General features: G+C 40.6%; 1 protein-coding gene across 9 annotated transcripts in view; it reads right to left on the reverse strand.

Annotated features, from left to right (window-relative positions):
* Positions 1-16,549, reverse strand: part of DNM3 (dynamin 3) — a 475,573-nt gene that overhangs the window by 319,289 nt on the left and 139,735 nt on the right. For all 9 annotated transcript variants that reach the window (XM_032463725.1, XM_032463729.1, XM_032463731.1 and 6 more), the window contains exons 8-10: positions 16,156-16,291; positions 13,793-13,860; positions 10,485-10,623 (exon numbers count right to left, since the gene is read on the reverse strand). In XM_032463725.1, the coding sequence (XP_032319616.1) occupies positions 10,485-10,623; positions 13,793-13,860; positions 16,156-16,291 (343 nt within the window). The remainder of the gene's footprint in view (positions 1-10,484; positions 10,624-13,792; positions 13,861-16,155; positions 16,292-16,549) is intronic.

The raw sequence follows: 16,549 nt of genomic DNA on the forward strand, positions 1-16,549 counted from the left end.
ACTGTACGAGCAATAGTGGTCTGCTGAGTGGGATGGGAACGCCTTTAACAACATTTAGAAAATGGATTACAGCAGATTACTTCTAAAACACCAAAGGGCAGCAATATAAATATTTATTCAGGAACTAAATACTTGATAGCTGAAGGACCCCAGGCTAGTAGGCGGCCACCATTAAGTCAAGGAAAGGCCAGAGTGACAAGGGCATCCCATAAAGTAGAAACATCTAAGAACCCTCCAATCTGCTGTCCTTGGCTGGAGGATTAATTTCCCGTGTGTGTCTCTTGATCTTTCCAAGTTTACAACCCAGAGGCTCAATTTCACCAGGAAAGGAACCCGCCAGAGCCATATTTTTTATCTACAACTGAGACAACTGTAAGTAAATGAGCCTAAACTCCAAGTGGAACACAAGGGAGAGAACATATGAGAACTGCCCTCATGGAGGCAAAGGAGGAGAAACACTGAAGGAGGCAGTAAGCAGTGAAAGGCCTCGGTATTGCTGGAAGGCAGTGATGAATCCAGGATGGCTTCTAACCATCCTGATGCTGAAAGGCTTGTTAAGAGTGTAAAAACAGTCATGGGAGTGTAAAAAATCAAAACGCTGGTTTTAATTGCTGGCTCCCAAATGTAACAAACCCTCCAGTCCCAATTCTTCCTAATACGTATAAGAAGAAAGTGAAAAAAAAAAAAAAAAGTCCTACTGACATTCAAAATGATTTCTGAGTAGGCTTTCTGCCACTCGTTTCATTCGCTCACTCAGCAGCATCTTTGCTTAGTTTGCACGACCCTCTACTTAGCTTTAAAGATACCCGACTGCTCACTTCAATCCCTCTCCTCTCTTCCATGTCTCCCTTTTAAGGTGCAATCAGTTTCCTCAACCACATAAGACATTGCAATTTCCAATTTCTTTTGCTCTGGATGTTGAAGCAAAAGCCTACCATTGTAAGAATGTGTTTATCTTGCCAAAGTCATCAAAAATGTAATCACATATGCCAAAGTAATATTGACCCAGAAAACACCATCATTAGATTTGTATTCCTCTATTAATTATTTAAGTAATCTTCAAATTGATTTATACAGGATTAAGGAATAAAGCCTTTGCTGTTGGATATAATTTTATATTTCTCAATTTACCTCACATAAGTCATTTAACAAACATTCACTGGGCACCTGCTATAGGCCAGCTCTATGCTCAGTTGATGTCAAAGCAACTGATAATAAAAACCTCACAGTCTTGAGTGGCATGTTGACTTTACAGATAAATTGTCACATGAGAGAAATATTTTACAAAAAGCAAGAAATGGCTAAATCTGCTCAGAGAAGGCCTCAGAGAATCCGATGTCTAAATAATGACAGTGAAGCTTCCAGACAAAGCTGAGCATCTATTAAATGGTAAATTACTTCTACATAGCTTACATTATAATTATGTTGAATATTCTTAAAGAACAAAGAAGAGTCAACAGAGAAATAATACAATATATATGACTTTAGGAGTCAAAACTTTAAATATATAATTTTAAGAGAAAACTTCAAATATTCATGTTCTGAGAGATAGTAGCACCATAACTTTTTAAAATACAAAAACATGTTTTAATAAAATCCAATGTCTTAAGTATTATTTAGGGTCGTGTTGAATTATTTTGATGGGACTTCATTATAAAAATTTAATTTTAAGCTTGGACCACATTTTTCCCTAGAGGAAAAAAAAATCACTTGAAAGGCATTTCTATCCAATAAAACAAAAATTAAACTCTTACAAAATGTATTAACCATTGATTAGTCAGATCATGAGAGCCGTGCTGTTTGGTTTCTCTTGGATCAGGCACAAGACCAGGCAAGCTTTCTATACCTTCAAGAGTAAGCTAGTTCATAGCCTCCAGCAAAGACTCAGGTTATTAGGTAACCATCTGTTCATAGTTTCACATCAAACATCACTGAAAAAATAAACTAAAACCAGAACAAAATTTCTTTTATGCACATGACTTGAGTTGATTGGTTTGGCTGATCTAAAGATGTGGGCTCTGTTTTGATCAAAATGTTATAAACCATCCAATGTTGGCTACTCACTACAAACTGAGTAGCAATAATGATTTCACTGCTTATAAAAGTGTACAATAATTTTATTCCATTTATGGGAATTAAAATCTGCCCCCAAAATCCCTAGTGATTTCTGTGTTTAGCATAATGTTGGATTTATTCAGGAGATGAGCAAACACTTATTTGGACAGAACACAGTTGTTATGGAAAAAGAGGAAAAACAAGTATTCACATTTACAAAAGTGATCAAAGACGAGAAACAATTCTAGTATAAAGAGGTAAAGAAACTGCACAAGAGTAAATGGGAAAATTGTTTATTGACGATTCTGTTTTAGGAGTGGCATACAGGAAGTCTAGGAAGATCTAAGTAAGGTCTTAGCAGTAACCTAAAATGAAAAAGAACATGAAAATGAATATTTGTATGTACATGTATGACTGAACTACTATGCTGTACACAAGAAACTGACACAACATTGTAAACTGACTATACTTCAATTAAAAAAAAATAATAATAATGGCCTGATTGGAAACTGAGTACCATGGCCCATTACATGAGGCTTCCACTACATACAAAGCCCAGCACAGAGGGTTTGACTGGACACCCAGCCATCAGAGGAGATGAAACGCAAGTCTTTGCATGCAGAGTGAAAACCAGAGCAGATCCATCCAGACCTAAAAGAAAGTCCTGCTTGAGCACGATGCTTGGCCACTAGTCTCCTTCATCCTACAAACGTTCATGGAAGGTATCAAGTGGCTACTTTAGCCAAACTCATCACCACCTGCCAAGTCAATGAGACATGATTCATGTATTCTTTCAATTATTCACTCAATAATCACTACTGAAAACCTGGCTACATAGAGGTTGTGAGTAGAGTGACAAGTTTAACAAACCAAGTCCCTACTCTCATGGCGACTGCATTCACCAGGTCCCTATAATATCCAACACCAACAAAAACAAAAGACATGCGTAGTATAAGTCAAAGAAAAACAAAGTTTCATTAAGCAGATGAAAGCGGTGTCTGTAGGTGTGTGTGTGTTCAAAGGGAGACATGTACAGTTGTAGGCAGAAAAGTCGGAGGAAGACTCTGATTATGTGGCATTTGAGCAGAGACCCAAAAGAAGCCAGGATGTGACCCTTGCAGATATCTCGAGGCAGAGCATTTCCAACACAGAGAATGGGAACTGCAAAGGCCCTGCCATCACGCCTCCTTGACCTGTTGAAATAAGGAAAACAGTGGGGCTGGAATGGACACTGGGGAAGGAGACTGGGAGGAATTTAGAGATGAAAAGGAGCAAGATCATGCAGGGCCCTGAAAGCCATGGTAAGGGATTCGGATTCACTTGCTTAGTTGTGTGTATTCAGGGCCAGATATTTACTTACTTAACATACCACAAAACTCAGCATTTCTTCTAACAGCACTTGCCAATGAAAAATCTTCCCCTGTATTTCTAATAGCCAACTAGCCTATCTTTTTTATTTCCCTGCAAAGCTTTTTTCTTTTTTCTAAGCAGGGAGAGGAAAAAAAAATCAGTTAATTGGTATGATGGTGATCCAAGAATGCGGCTTCCCAAGAGGCCAATAAATGGCACAGTTGCTAAACTCTGGTTAAAAAAACAAGATGTTCCTCTCAGTGCTTCCTGCAAAGAAGCTCAGGCCCCTGCGATGAAGCTGTGGAGAAGAGGAGGCAGAGAAAAGCAGCTGAAAGCTGATGCCCACCAGAAAAATTCCAGAGTTGAGATGTCCCTGGAGTGAAGCCAAACAGCTCATGAAACTCTTATGTCCCTGTCTTGTCCCCCAGAGAGCACCCCCAAGACAATAGTGAAAAAACATCCACGAAGTGCACCCCCACCCAGGTTAGCTCTGTGCTTTGTTATGTGGACACACGTAAACCCCATGTTTTTCACTGATGTTTATTAACGTGGCTGAAGAAAAAAAAAGTTAAATATTTTACACATGAGACATTCAACATGAGGAACTTTAAGTGAAAATACTGGTTTTAGTTTTATATCTGTATCTAGATATAAACATAGATATATATTCACAATTACAGTGAGAATAACTCTACATTTCAGATTGTCTGGGGCAGTCATGGTTTGCTCATATTATTCCAGTAAAAGTACTGACAGCTCCCCCAATCAATCTCAAAAATGTCCTGTATAAATTATATGGTCACCTTTTCTATGGCTCATGTTCAAAAGGGGTCAAGTAATAAAGTCCTGGTATATTCAACTTTAATTAAGATAATTTTGCCCTGCAAAAGATTTTAATTCATTTTAAAGTAAAAGAAGTTGAAGGTAGACATAATAAGGCCCCAGAATCAAGAACATGAAATTGAGGAATAAAGAAAAGGAGAGATACTTGAAAGTAAAACTGCCCAAATTTTATTATTTTAAAAGGAATGACTAAAATACTCTTTTAAAACCAAGTACAGATTTCTTTAGCATCAGGTTAACTTTATTTTATTTATAGAATGCCTCTTCTATAGGGTTAGTCATTATGATAGGTGTCAGGGATAGGAAGATAAAAGATAGCTCTTTTTTAGAAGGCGCTTTTATAATCAGCAAGAGAAGGCATTGACCTAAACAAATTACAAATTGCAATGCAGGATCATAAATGCTATGATAGAAGTAAACATAGGGTGACAATTAAAGCCCTGAGAAGGAGAGAGAATGGAGGCCAGGAAAGGGCTCACAGAGGCCCTGCAGGAAAAATGATGTTGAACTGGATCTTAAAAAATGAGGGGAGATGGCAGGGGAAGACAGGAGGGGAAAGGAGACCGTCTAAACAAACAATCACACGTGCAAACATTAAAGGCATGAAAAATCTTTGTGAATAGTGTAAATCACTTCGAATGGCTGAAGCAAGCAGATAGTGACAACAGATGCAGCTGGAGAAGTATTCAGGGATCAGATGGTGAAACTAAACACAACTGTAAATGATTTGAACTTTCTTAAGATATAAGGAGCCACTGAATAATTTTAAGGGAATAGGCAAAATATATGTACATATTTTAGAAGGGCCATTTTGACAACAGTGGGGAGGATGAATTTGAGGATGACCAGACTAGAGGTAGTCAGATCAGTTAAGAGGCCTCCTGACTGGAGTAATTCAGTTAAAAAAAAAAAAAAAACTGTTTAGGACCTTAAGTAAGAAAAGAAGGTAGTTACAGTAGACTGTAGAGTAGATCATTTCAGTTAAAAGGCTTGAGCTAGAAGCATTGATTTGGGAATCACGTTTCAGGTGGTATCTGGGCTCTGGGAGCTCAGGGAGATATGATCTGCCAGGGAGAAAGGAGAGTGAGTAGAGAAGGAAACCAAGGTTCAGAGGCAGGTGGAGGTGGACAAACTCCTGAAGGAGATGGAGGAAGAATCATGAGAAAGACGGAAGAGAACCCGAGAGAAAGGGCTGTCCGCTTCAAAAAGAGAATGGAATACCGTACCAGGAATGAGAGTGTCTACTGAATTTGGCGATCAAGTCTCCGGTTAACATTTGCCATAATTATTTCAATAGAGTGGTGGGTGGAAGGCAAATTTCAGGGGGTTAAGGAATTCACTGGAGATGAGAAAGCAAAGATAACAGCAAGCATAAACTACTGCTTCCCCCCAAGAAGGCTGGCCATGGAGAAAAGCAGAGGAACAAGGCAGCAGACAGGTTTTTATTACTGCTTTGAAGTTAGGGGAGACATAAATATATATTTATACATTGATTTATTTTTAAATGTGATGGAAACAGTGATGATTCAAGAAACAGAAGAATCCAAAGAGCAAGTTCCTTAGGGACGTGGGAGCACAGGCAGAAGCCCAGCCCTGGGCATATTAATACCTCAGCAGAGATGGACAGAAGGAGGGGCATGGCTGGGAATACAGGTAGGTTTGTGGGTCAGAAATTAATGTTCCCGTGTATAGCCCCTATTGTCTCTGTAAAATCATTATTGAAAGTGGTGAACACTTAACATCTTAAAGAGAGTGTTAAAAGTTTAACATCACCACTGTGGACAGCACTGGAAGTCACAAACAAATGCAATGCTTCAGACTACAGATATATCGTGGCACCAGTCTACACAGAGACCACTGTCTCCAAGCGCTTCAGCAACCTGGGGGAACGGGAAATAAAGACCAATGGTAAATGTGACCAGCCTTGGAGTTTCAGCAGGTTGGCAAAGTTAATCCGAGTGGAATGCAAGTAATACCTCTGAAAGTTAAAGGTAAATGTACTGGTTGTCAATTTATTGCCTCTCCGCTCCAAATGCAACCTTCTTGCCCACTCTGTGAAAATAACTCTGGGCCCTTTAAGTATTTTTCCTTTGCTGGCTGGCACCATGTGAACTTTTGTCAGGAGAGGCACTGGACCTGGAGAGAGACTGAGGGAGGAAAAGGCAGGTGGAACAGGCTCCTGCCAGGCCCCCACCTCGAACAGCCTGCAGCAGAGAGCCTCCAGTGAGACACCCCCACGGACAGCCTGTCCCTCCCAGCATGCTCCAGGGAGCAGAGTTCCAGCAAGTTCTGCAACACTGCACGACAGCAACTTTGCTGTCATCCAGTGAGCCACCTCTGTGCCCTCTTCAAGGACGTCCCAATCTTAGCCCTGGGCAGGGCCCCTCTTCCCTGGGTGCCCCCCTAAAGGTGGCACCTTAGCACCTGCTCCTCACAGCTCCTGTCCCTATATTCAGTATTTCTCTTAACTTCTTACTACCCGATCCCTCATTACTCTAAGCTCCTGTTATAGTTAATACTTTTTTTTGTAAGTGTTCCCTGTTCAAATGGCTGTGTGGTTTCTTCTGATTGGACGCAGACTGAAACAATGGTCAGAGAAGATAATAAAATCAGGAGGATACAGGTAAGCAGAAGGAAAAATACAGAAGCCAAAGGTCTGAAGGTCTCTTTGAGTTTAAAGACTGGTTATAGGGAGAGTACAGGCGTGAGTAGCTGGAAGAATTTCATTTTTTGGGAAGACCCGCTTTCTCACCTCCTCCTCCCAGCACCCTACACACCTCACTCAGAAAGCAGGAACTTCCACACATGATTCTGCCCTCCTGGGAAAGAACCATGGGAGAAGCCCTTGTAATTTTCTCCAATACACAGGAAAGGAGTGAAAAAAAAAAAAAAAAAAAAAAAGAAGGCCTGTTGATTTGTAAAATGGTGAGGACCTGAACTGTGTTGGCCCAAGACCCCCATCGTGTGGGGAGGGTGCACCAAGTCCCTGCTCACCGGCGGCTCTATCACCATAGAAGCCTGGAGATGGGAGGCAAGCCAAAGGATGTCGGGCTGCATCCGGGTGCACAGCTCACTCCCTCCGCCACTGTGGGCTCTAAGGTTTCCTGCCGGAAGAGGAAGCAGCAGGAGGCTCCCACTTCAGCAGCAAGTCCCAGCCACGTTCTCCAACCTAGATTTATCAGCAGCCAAATGGGTACTCAATTTCAATTCTCCTTTAAGCTTTTCTACTAGTTCTTCAACTGACTGAAAGCCTACAAAGGGTAGAGGGGGTAATCGATGTTCTAAAAACCCTAGATTTAGAGTTTAAAATTTCTGAAGAATCTCTTGTCCACCATGACAAGGGCCAGAAGAGGTCAAAGAAGTGATAGATGGAGTGTGGAATGAATGGAGATCCACCGGAGTCAAAGATCTCCAAGAACAACAGCTACTGGGTGCTGAACATGGTCTCTACTGAAGTCATCCAAGTTGAAGGTGAATTCAGGATGGAAAAGAAAAATGTAAGCCAGGTTCTAAATATCTTGATGACTGCAAGGGAGTGACCAGGACATGACGGTAACAGTGAATAGAAGAGAAATGGGTGGCAGAGCTGGTACCACCTGGGCCCTAATGGAAGGCTCTTTACGGGAAGGGACCCACAGATGGAGAAGTGGGCAAATGTCATGTCTGGTCCAGGCCCTTAGACTCTTTGAGTTTTGGCCAGTAAATATCCTTCAGTGAAGAGATCTGAAGGGTAAACACTAATTTCAGGGAGAAGGCTAGGTTTTATTTAAGGCAACACATAAAATATTTTGAGGAGACAGTCCAAATATACAACCACCATTGATCTTGAGAGCTTAATGGAAAGAGAGGTTCAAAGGGTGGAGAGCAAAGAATAAAAGCCAAGAAGTGTCCGGGAACAAGCTGTCTCACCACCATGCCATTGAGACCGACTGTTGGTTTTCCAGTAAGTTGGATACAACGGGAAATTATTTTTTTTAAATGATTCATACATACCATAAACACTTTATATAACTTAAAACATAAATGTATACACATGTGCCAATCTTTTGATGTAAGGCCAGGGCCTGTTCTCTGCATATGGATCTGCTGATTGGAGTTATGCGTCTTCTGTCTTACAGAAACCACATCCTACATCTATGATTTCCAGTTTTGCTTTCTTTAAAGTAGAGGAGAAACCTGAAGATACTTCAGAACTAATCTGAGTGTAGAGCCCAGCTAGGTTTTATAACCTCCCCCTTGTCTTTCAGCCTCATCCTACCTACACCTAGTGAACGCAAAGCTTTTGCAGCTAACCTTTATCAAGTCATTCCAAAGCTGAATTTTTATGGAAACAAAATTCAAAGGCTTTTCCCCGGTTGATCAATTTATTTACTCTTGATTTAAACTACAAAACTAAAATAAGAAGTACAACAGGCTAATCACATTTGAGGACAAACATAACATAACTGGCCAATGGGGGGTGGGGGGGGGGGAAGACAGCTTAACTGGTTTGCAGCCTAGCAAGCAGCTTTTGGCTGAGGGAGACACCTGCGTGCTGAGGGTGGCAATCCATGTGATTAACGGAGAACGCAGTATCAGTTAACTCTGCACGTCAGTTAAGAGGGGGCCAATACTTCACAGGTGACAAGACTGACTGCATTTTGAGGGACAGGCCAGGCCAGTGGGGATGTGAAGTATTATTAAATGGTTTCAAGTTTCCAAATGAAGAGCTGGCATAAAGACTGCTTTTTTTCTTTCCCCATGTGCATTCTTTTCCCTCTCCTCAGTCCCTTAACGCCTATGGCTTTTCCCATTTTAGAGACAAGAAAACAGGACTTTAAGGAACAAGGTGGAAGAATAGTACGAGGGCTAGAGGTCTTTGAAGCTCCAGAGCCACTTCCGGGCCCCAAGCCTGTTTCACTTAACTTTTTTTTTTTTTTTTTAAAGCATTGACATCTAGGAATTTAGCCTGCTTTCCTCCTCCACCACTTACACCTTTTCTTCCCCTGAGTTTTCAGCCAGGTAACTGGGAACCAACGTTCATACTCACTTACATTTTCTGTCTCTCATTCTCTCTCTCTCTTCTCACTGGGTTTTTTAGGAAAGTAACTCATAATAACCACACAGAAACAGAAGGCTAACACAACTAACAAAACTGGAAGTCTCTATGCAAAAGATGATCAAAGGAACAATCTTAACTGTCAGAGGGACAGGCCTACCCTACCCTCACATCATCACTAATTCCCTTCTTACATTTTCCAATGCAGGGTACCCCTTTCGTGCCCCTGAGGAAGGGATGGAAGCCAGCACAATTCCTCCATGTTCCTCAGTGAAGAGCCTCCCGATTGGGAAGTCTCTCCCCCACCAGTCACCTTCACAGATTCAATAAATACTACAAGGTGAAAAATACTGGGTGCTAAGAAAATGGCCATTTATAGATTAGCCACCATTTACTGAGCACTTACTATGGTTAATCAATGTGTTAAGTGCCCCATGGGTTTCAGGCATCATCTTGTTTAATCCTCAATGGGGTGGTGGTATTATTATTATTATTATTATTATTATTATTATTATTATTATTATTATTATTACTACTACTACTACTACTACTACTACTACTACTACGATTGTTATTACTATTACTATTACCATCCCCATTTCACAGAAAAATTAACAAGACTAAAAGGATTAAGTATGATGCTCAAGGTCACACAACAAGGAAGTAGCAGAGCCAGGATTTGAATCCAGATAACCAGACCTCAGAGGCTGGGCTCTGAACTACACACCACACTGCCCCATCCCAGAATGTCCAGGTACAAGAGGAATTGATTTAAAATTTAGACGAATTTTCTTTTTGATGCATACAATATCAATGATTCCCTTCTTGTAAGAACTACTCCCATCCATGCACCACAGGAAAAATTGGTTTAGGGCATTCACCTAATTGTTCTACAGTGATGTTTACCTGATTAAGACAACAAGGAGAAAATTAGCTGATTAAAACATACTCTAGACGCTTTCTGGTTTAAGCAACCCTATTTGCAACAGGCTGATGGTGCAATGGAATGATGGCAGTCAATATGCCCCTCTATCACTAAAAGCAATTCCCACTCAGTACTTCTCAGAGTCCTTCCCCTTGAGCAAACACAACCTTCTATAACAAAGTTGAGGGGCAAGTAAGAAGAGGCATGTAGAGGGCAGGGAAGATGGGTAAACCACGTAGTGACTGGTTGGAAAGTTATATAATTCAAACTTACTTTCTTGGTACATTTCTTGACAGTGTTGATTAATTCTTGTATTACCAGATCTACGCTCTTCAAGGAAGGCCCTTTCAGCTTTACAATTTGTTTTTTCACTATTGCTTCGAATGCCATGTCTGGAGTAAACAACCCTGTCCTGGATATAAGAAAAAAGCAGCACATTAGATGTTTTCAATCGAATGGTTACTGAATACTCTTTTGAAAAATATTTTAATCAACATGCTACTTAAAGAAAGCATGTAATACCCTAGTTTAAAAGTTACACAATGATTTATTCTATCCACAGTATCATTTGTTATATCTTTAATACACTTCTATAGATGATTAACATGACCTAAAAACAGCTCCCAAAATGTTTAAGGCCTATAATGTGACCTTAACTAATATTTAACTGTCATTTTTCTCAGCTCACTGTTTCAAAGCAATAAAAAGGGAATGGTATGGTAGAAATGGCGCCCCAAATTTCATGTATATTTCTCAAGTATTCCAAAAGCAATCCTCTCTTGTCCTTCTTGGAGTAGGAAATGAGCCTCACTTTTTGAACCCTGAAATAGCAGTGTTCCTGGACTACACAATCTATTCTTTCCAAGAGAGTTGTATTACAGTGAGCTCACTGGTTCCAAGTTTGAGGTCCTGGAGGAAAAAGAAGGCAGCTGAGTGGAACTAGCTTGGGCCTAGGATGCCTCAATTGTGAATTTACAAAAATAACAAGTGATAACCCAAATGGCAAGTAGCTTTTCATTGGGCTAGAATTAATTCAATTTGGTGTCATAATGGAGCTCAGGAAAGCAGGTGTGTGTGTGTGTTCACACTTAAACAAAAGGCCAGTGGAGAAGAGCTACAATAAGAGCGCCCTGACCCTGCCGTACGCTGTGCCCAGAAATGTGCCCAGAGGCTGCAGCACTGGCAAGTGCCCCTCCCCATCCTTCACTCTCCTCCCTGCCTCTTCTCACCTCCCCTTCTGTGATGAACATCTCTTTGTTCAACACTCAGTTTTATGGTCCCTCTTTTCAGAAATGTCTTTAACACTTCCCTTATGACGGCACTATTCTATGCCCCTTGTTATTTACCTACCACCCTGTGCTCACCTCTATTTCTAATCATACTGTAGCAATCATATTCTACTGTAATTTCTCCGCATTGGATACAGAATAAAATCCACAGTTTAGTCTGACATTAAAGAATTTCCCGTCTGACCTTAATCTTCCTTTGTAGTTATCTTCCTCCTCCATTTCATGCACCTGACCGTTTGCCTTTCCACAAACATATTCATATTAATGGTCTATGTCTCTGCCTTCATCTATGATGTTCATTTCAGCTTTCCTACAATTTCAGCCTGTCCAAATCCCACCTGTGCTTCAAAGACCAGATCAAAAACCACCATTTCCTACAGCTCGCCTTCTCCAGTCCTGCTGGCAAGGTCTTCCTTCTCTGAGCCCCAACATCCTATTTTGCACTGCAGTGATCCGAGCTCTTACTTAATTCCATTCCTGTGCAGGCAGACAGTCATTATGCATTTATCTTTGTTTGCCCCATAAGGAGGGATTCTTTGCACGTCATCAGTACTCAGTGTCAGCAGAACAAAGAAGGACCATCAGGTCCTCAGTAAGTAAAGATGGTTTCTATTATTCAAATATCTAACAGAATCAACTGGGAAAAAAGCTTTTCAAATTAAGTGTATTTAAAGGCCTAAATCATCATAGTATGAATACGTCTTATACTCAGGACTCTGTGCATTTCTTATCATCTTATAGGCAAATTAACTCCAGAATGAAAGTACCAACCAATCTCTTCTGCTGGTGTGCACATAAATCAGAAATCCGCAATACTGAATTACTTTTGGCTTTTGCAGTTACATTCACCAAAAATTTATCTGGCAAGGAGTTTTAAAAGCCAGGTAAAAGTACTATATTTGGCTAAGTAAAAATACTTTATGACCAATCCCCTCCCAAGAAATGTGATTTGGTTCCACTGCATTTATCGAATTGACATGTTTGAATACTAGCTCTGCCCATCTAAAGAGCAAGACATAGTTTTTCTATCAAAAATATTCTGGTTTTAAGGGAGAGGGAATAGAATTAACGGGGAATTGAGTAATCCTGCTGATGGTAAGAAAAAAACATTGGATGTGGTTTGAGATGTTTTCTCTGTCACTTTGTGAATACGTATTTACCCATAGTATTTGAGACTTATAGAGCAGATTATGTAAAGTTTAAAAGAATGGATAATTTAAATGTCATAACTCCTTTGGAAAATGACCCATCACATGTACACTCAGTGTCAAGTTTTGCTCTCTCAGCCTCTGTTCCCTCCAAAATAGTCTCAGGCTGGCCCTGCAGTAGAAGCTGAGATACAACCGGCCAATAGACAGGATGTCTCCCTCACATAAGATTGTCTATGAAGTAGGCAACCTAAGTTTTCCTACCTCAGATCCAGGACACCTCAATTTAACACATGCTGCGCTACATTGTGTTTAGCCTTCTGCACATGAACCCAAGAAATGTGTGTTTTAAATTCATTTATTTTCTTATCACAATTCTTTAAAGAAAGTAAACAAGAACAATCCCACTTTAAACAAGGGTGTGTTCAGGCACAAGTTCTCCTCCCAGCCTCACATCCCTCCACTTTCTTGTCTCCATTCCCAACTCCAGTCCCAATGCACAGCTCTCTGCTCCACGGGTACCCGCTGCTCTTCCCCACCTCTATGCCTTTGTGCACGCTACTCCCTCCCCTTCTTTTCTCCTGCAGCCTCAACACTCTTCATCCTCTCCTATCTCATTGCACAGCCGCCTGCCCCCCCCCCACACACACACACAAGCACGTGTACACACGCAGACACCTTTGCTTGTTGAAATCATTCTTGTTCTCAGCACAGGCAAGATTCAACTCTAAAGTAACCACTTTCATTAATCTTTCCCAATCTTGCTCTACAACCCCAGGCAAAATTAATTTGTCCTGTCTCTCTGTAAGTAACAATTACTTATGAGCAAGTCTGGCCTCCGTCTCTGAAATGTACATTCCTGGAGAGCAAGGTTGTGCTCATCAGTAAACCCCTCGATTATTCAGAGCACAGTGCTGTGAGTGTAGAAAGGGGTTTTTGTTGTTTCTTTTTTTTTAATTGAAAAAGACTGAGTATGACAATACAAGAGATTTACCATTGAACCCAAACAAGGATTTCCCATTTCTTACTCCCACCTCTATATTCCACTCTGCTCAGATGATGAAAAGGCTACTTCACTAGTCATTTATAAACATTATTTTTTTAGTAGCTTAAACTGAACATGTGGAAAATGTGAAGCACTTGCCTGATACCATGTATGTTTTTGATTGCATAGCTTATTTCTCTTCGCAGTTCTTTCTCATTGAACTCCATCTGCAGATGCAAAATGAGCCACAGTTATGACACTTAATTCCTTTGGCTAAGAATATCGTTGAATATTAAAGAATGAGAATAATTTGACTTCATTATTAATAAATGAATACTCGTGTCTTTCCTAACCTAAACCCAGATGGTCAAAACATCTGTGTATATAAAAGTTCAAGGCAACACAGAACATTAGGGATTTCTGGGAGTTTCAGTGCAGAGGATTTTAACTCTATTATAGATAAGGAGCGCTATGCAAAAAGGATGCCTTCTGGACATAAATCTGGCCATTCATTTGAAATATATAATTCTTCATTCTTTTGCTGAATGTAGTAAATGAATCCACAGATGAATGCATAAATAAGGGTGTCACCTGATGTACAACAGGGGTCCGGCTATGCTAAGATTAACAATGGCTGTCTTTTCTCCCCAGCCATTTTAACGACCTGAGTTCAAAGCCTCTGTATAAGAGGAAATTAATAATATTTTGCCAGTCCAACACAGGATAGGTTGTTTCTGCACAAAAGTTTCCCAGATGTTCTGGGTACCTTAAATTTATTTGGAAGTAAGATCAAAGTGTCAAAGAGCTTAGACCCAGAAGGCATAGCAAGAGAACATTTGGTTCAGTCCCTGACTTCTGAGCTCTCCAGCCTCACTGTCTGTCCATTTTCCCCCCTTACACTTCATGCCATAGAAGAACAAATTGCTTTGGTTCCCTACCCACATCCTGAGGCACCACAGCTTAGCCTTTACCATGCCTTCCTTTCCGTCTGGAACAATCTCTCCCCAATCCCACCCTATCTCTTCCTGCTTAACAAGCTGCTCATCCTTCTAAACTCAGCTCGGAAGCCGGGCTCTCTCACACACTTGGGCTGGGACTCACAGCTGTGGGCTGTGTTTCCATAGCATCCTGTGCTGAAGTTTATCACTTTCCTTCACACATTTTAATGAAACTATCTATTTACCCATCTGCCTCCCACAACAAGACATACACACCCGCCTCTGTGTGTGAGGCAAATAGCCCCATCCCTAAAACTACCTAGTTGCCTACTGGTATTTCAAACTTAACAGACTGAAATAAAACTTTTGATTTGTACCTCCACACTGAGCTTTTCCTCAGTTCCCCTTGTCTGATGGGCACCAACATTTGCTCAGCTGTGCAAGCCAAAATCTTGGGAGTCATCTTGAATCTTCTCTTCCTTGCATCTCCCATATCAATCCAACCCCTGCTGATTCTACCTCCAAAATCACAAATCCAACCACTTTTCTCAAGCCTCTGTCCTGAGGCATTTTTTTTACCATGAAGCTAAAGAAGTTTAAGTTCAGGGCTTCTCCCTTGCATAAGCTCCTTACAAGACCCTGTGCCTAATTGTGTGTTTACCATTTTGTATTCTTCTTCTTTAAGGGGGCCTTCAAAATTGTCTAAGATTCAGGCCCCACAGAGAATGAGTCCCCCACACTGCTCTGGCCCTACTGTTCAAACCCACCTTACTTGGCTCCCTCAGTCCAGCCCATATAGTTTTCTTTTAAAAGCACCAACCAAATCAGGTCACACCTTTTCTTAAAACTCTCCAATGACTTCCCACTGTTAAATGTAAACATCTCACTGCAACCTAGAAAGCCCTACATAAACTGGGCAATTCCTTCCACCGAATTCGTTTTATATCCTCTCCCCTTCATCAGTTCTGCACCAGCCTCGCTGTGCCTCTCCTGTGGTCCAGGTGCTTGCTTTAGGGCCCTGTCCTTGGCTGTTTGCCTTGAACACCCTGCTTCCTCCAGGTCCTTACAGCTGACCTCTTCATGCCACTCTGGTCACGCTTTAAAGGATCCCATACTCAGAGAGACCTTGCCTGAGCCTTCCATCCAAAGTGGCTTACCCAACTCCCCTCTCTCTCATATCATATTATATAATAACACTTGATATTTTCTTACTCTGCTTGTTAGTGTTCTGTCTTTTCCCACCAGACAGTGTCTGTGTCTTGATCCCTCGTACTGAGATCACTGGTACAGAGTAGGTACTCAAGAAATATTTTTAAATTAAATATACAAATAAATATCACAGGAACCAATTAGTAGTTGATGAATTATTGAAATGTCATTAGATCTTATTAAACAATTAAAAAATCAGAACCATCAGTAAGAAAATGTTTCTCCCCTATATTTCATTACCTGAGCATGGAGGCTTTTGTTTAAAGAAAAATCTTAGTTCTATATCACTCACGTAACATTTTATGAACAAGTATGTAGAACAGAATATGGAAATGAAATGAAACAAAAGAGAAAAAAGTAACATTTGGTACAAACCTTTACTATCTCAAAAGGAAAGCGTTCATGGAAAATACGGTTAATTTTAGCACCCCCTGAGAGCTCCAGGGTATCTACTTGATCCCCTGACCCTTCGATTCTCTTCTCAAAATCCACAGCAAATTGCTGAACCATCCTATAATTGTGAAAGAGAAATAAATTCAAGTTAAAGTTACAAGGCGTTGCATTTTCATTTTAATCTGCTATGGTCATCCCCTAGAATTCTTTTCCTGGTGTTCTTAGTGGCACCTACTGGCAGAATTAACACTGCACTCTATTCCACCCTTAAACTGTAACCATATGAAACACACGTTATTAAGATTTATTGTAGACATTTTTAATTTTAAAAATATCTTTTAAATGCATTAATTATTAAATGCATTCTGTCCATTTA

This window comes from Camelus ferus, chromosome 21 (assembly GCF_009834535.1).
Source record: "Camelus ferus isolate YT-003-E chromosome 21, BCGSAC_Cfer_1.0, whole genome shotgun sequence".
In the NCBI taxonomy this organism is placed as follows: domain Eukaryota; kingdom Metazoa; phylum Chordata; class Mammalia; order Artiodactyla; family Camelidae; genus Camelus; species Camelus ferus.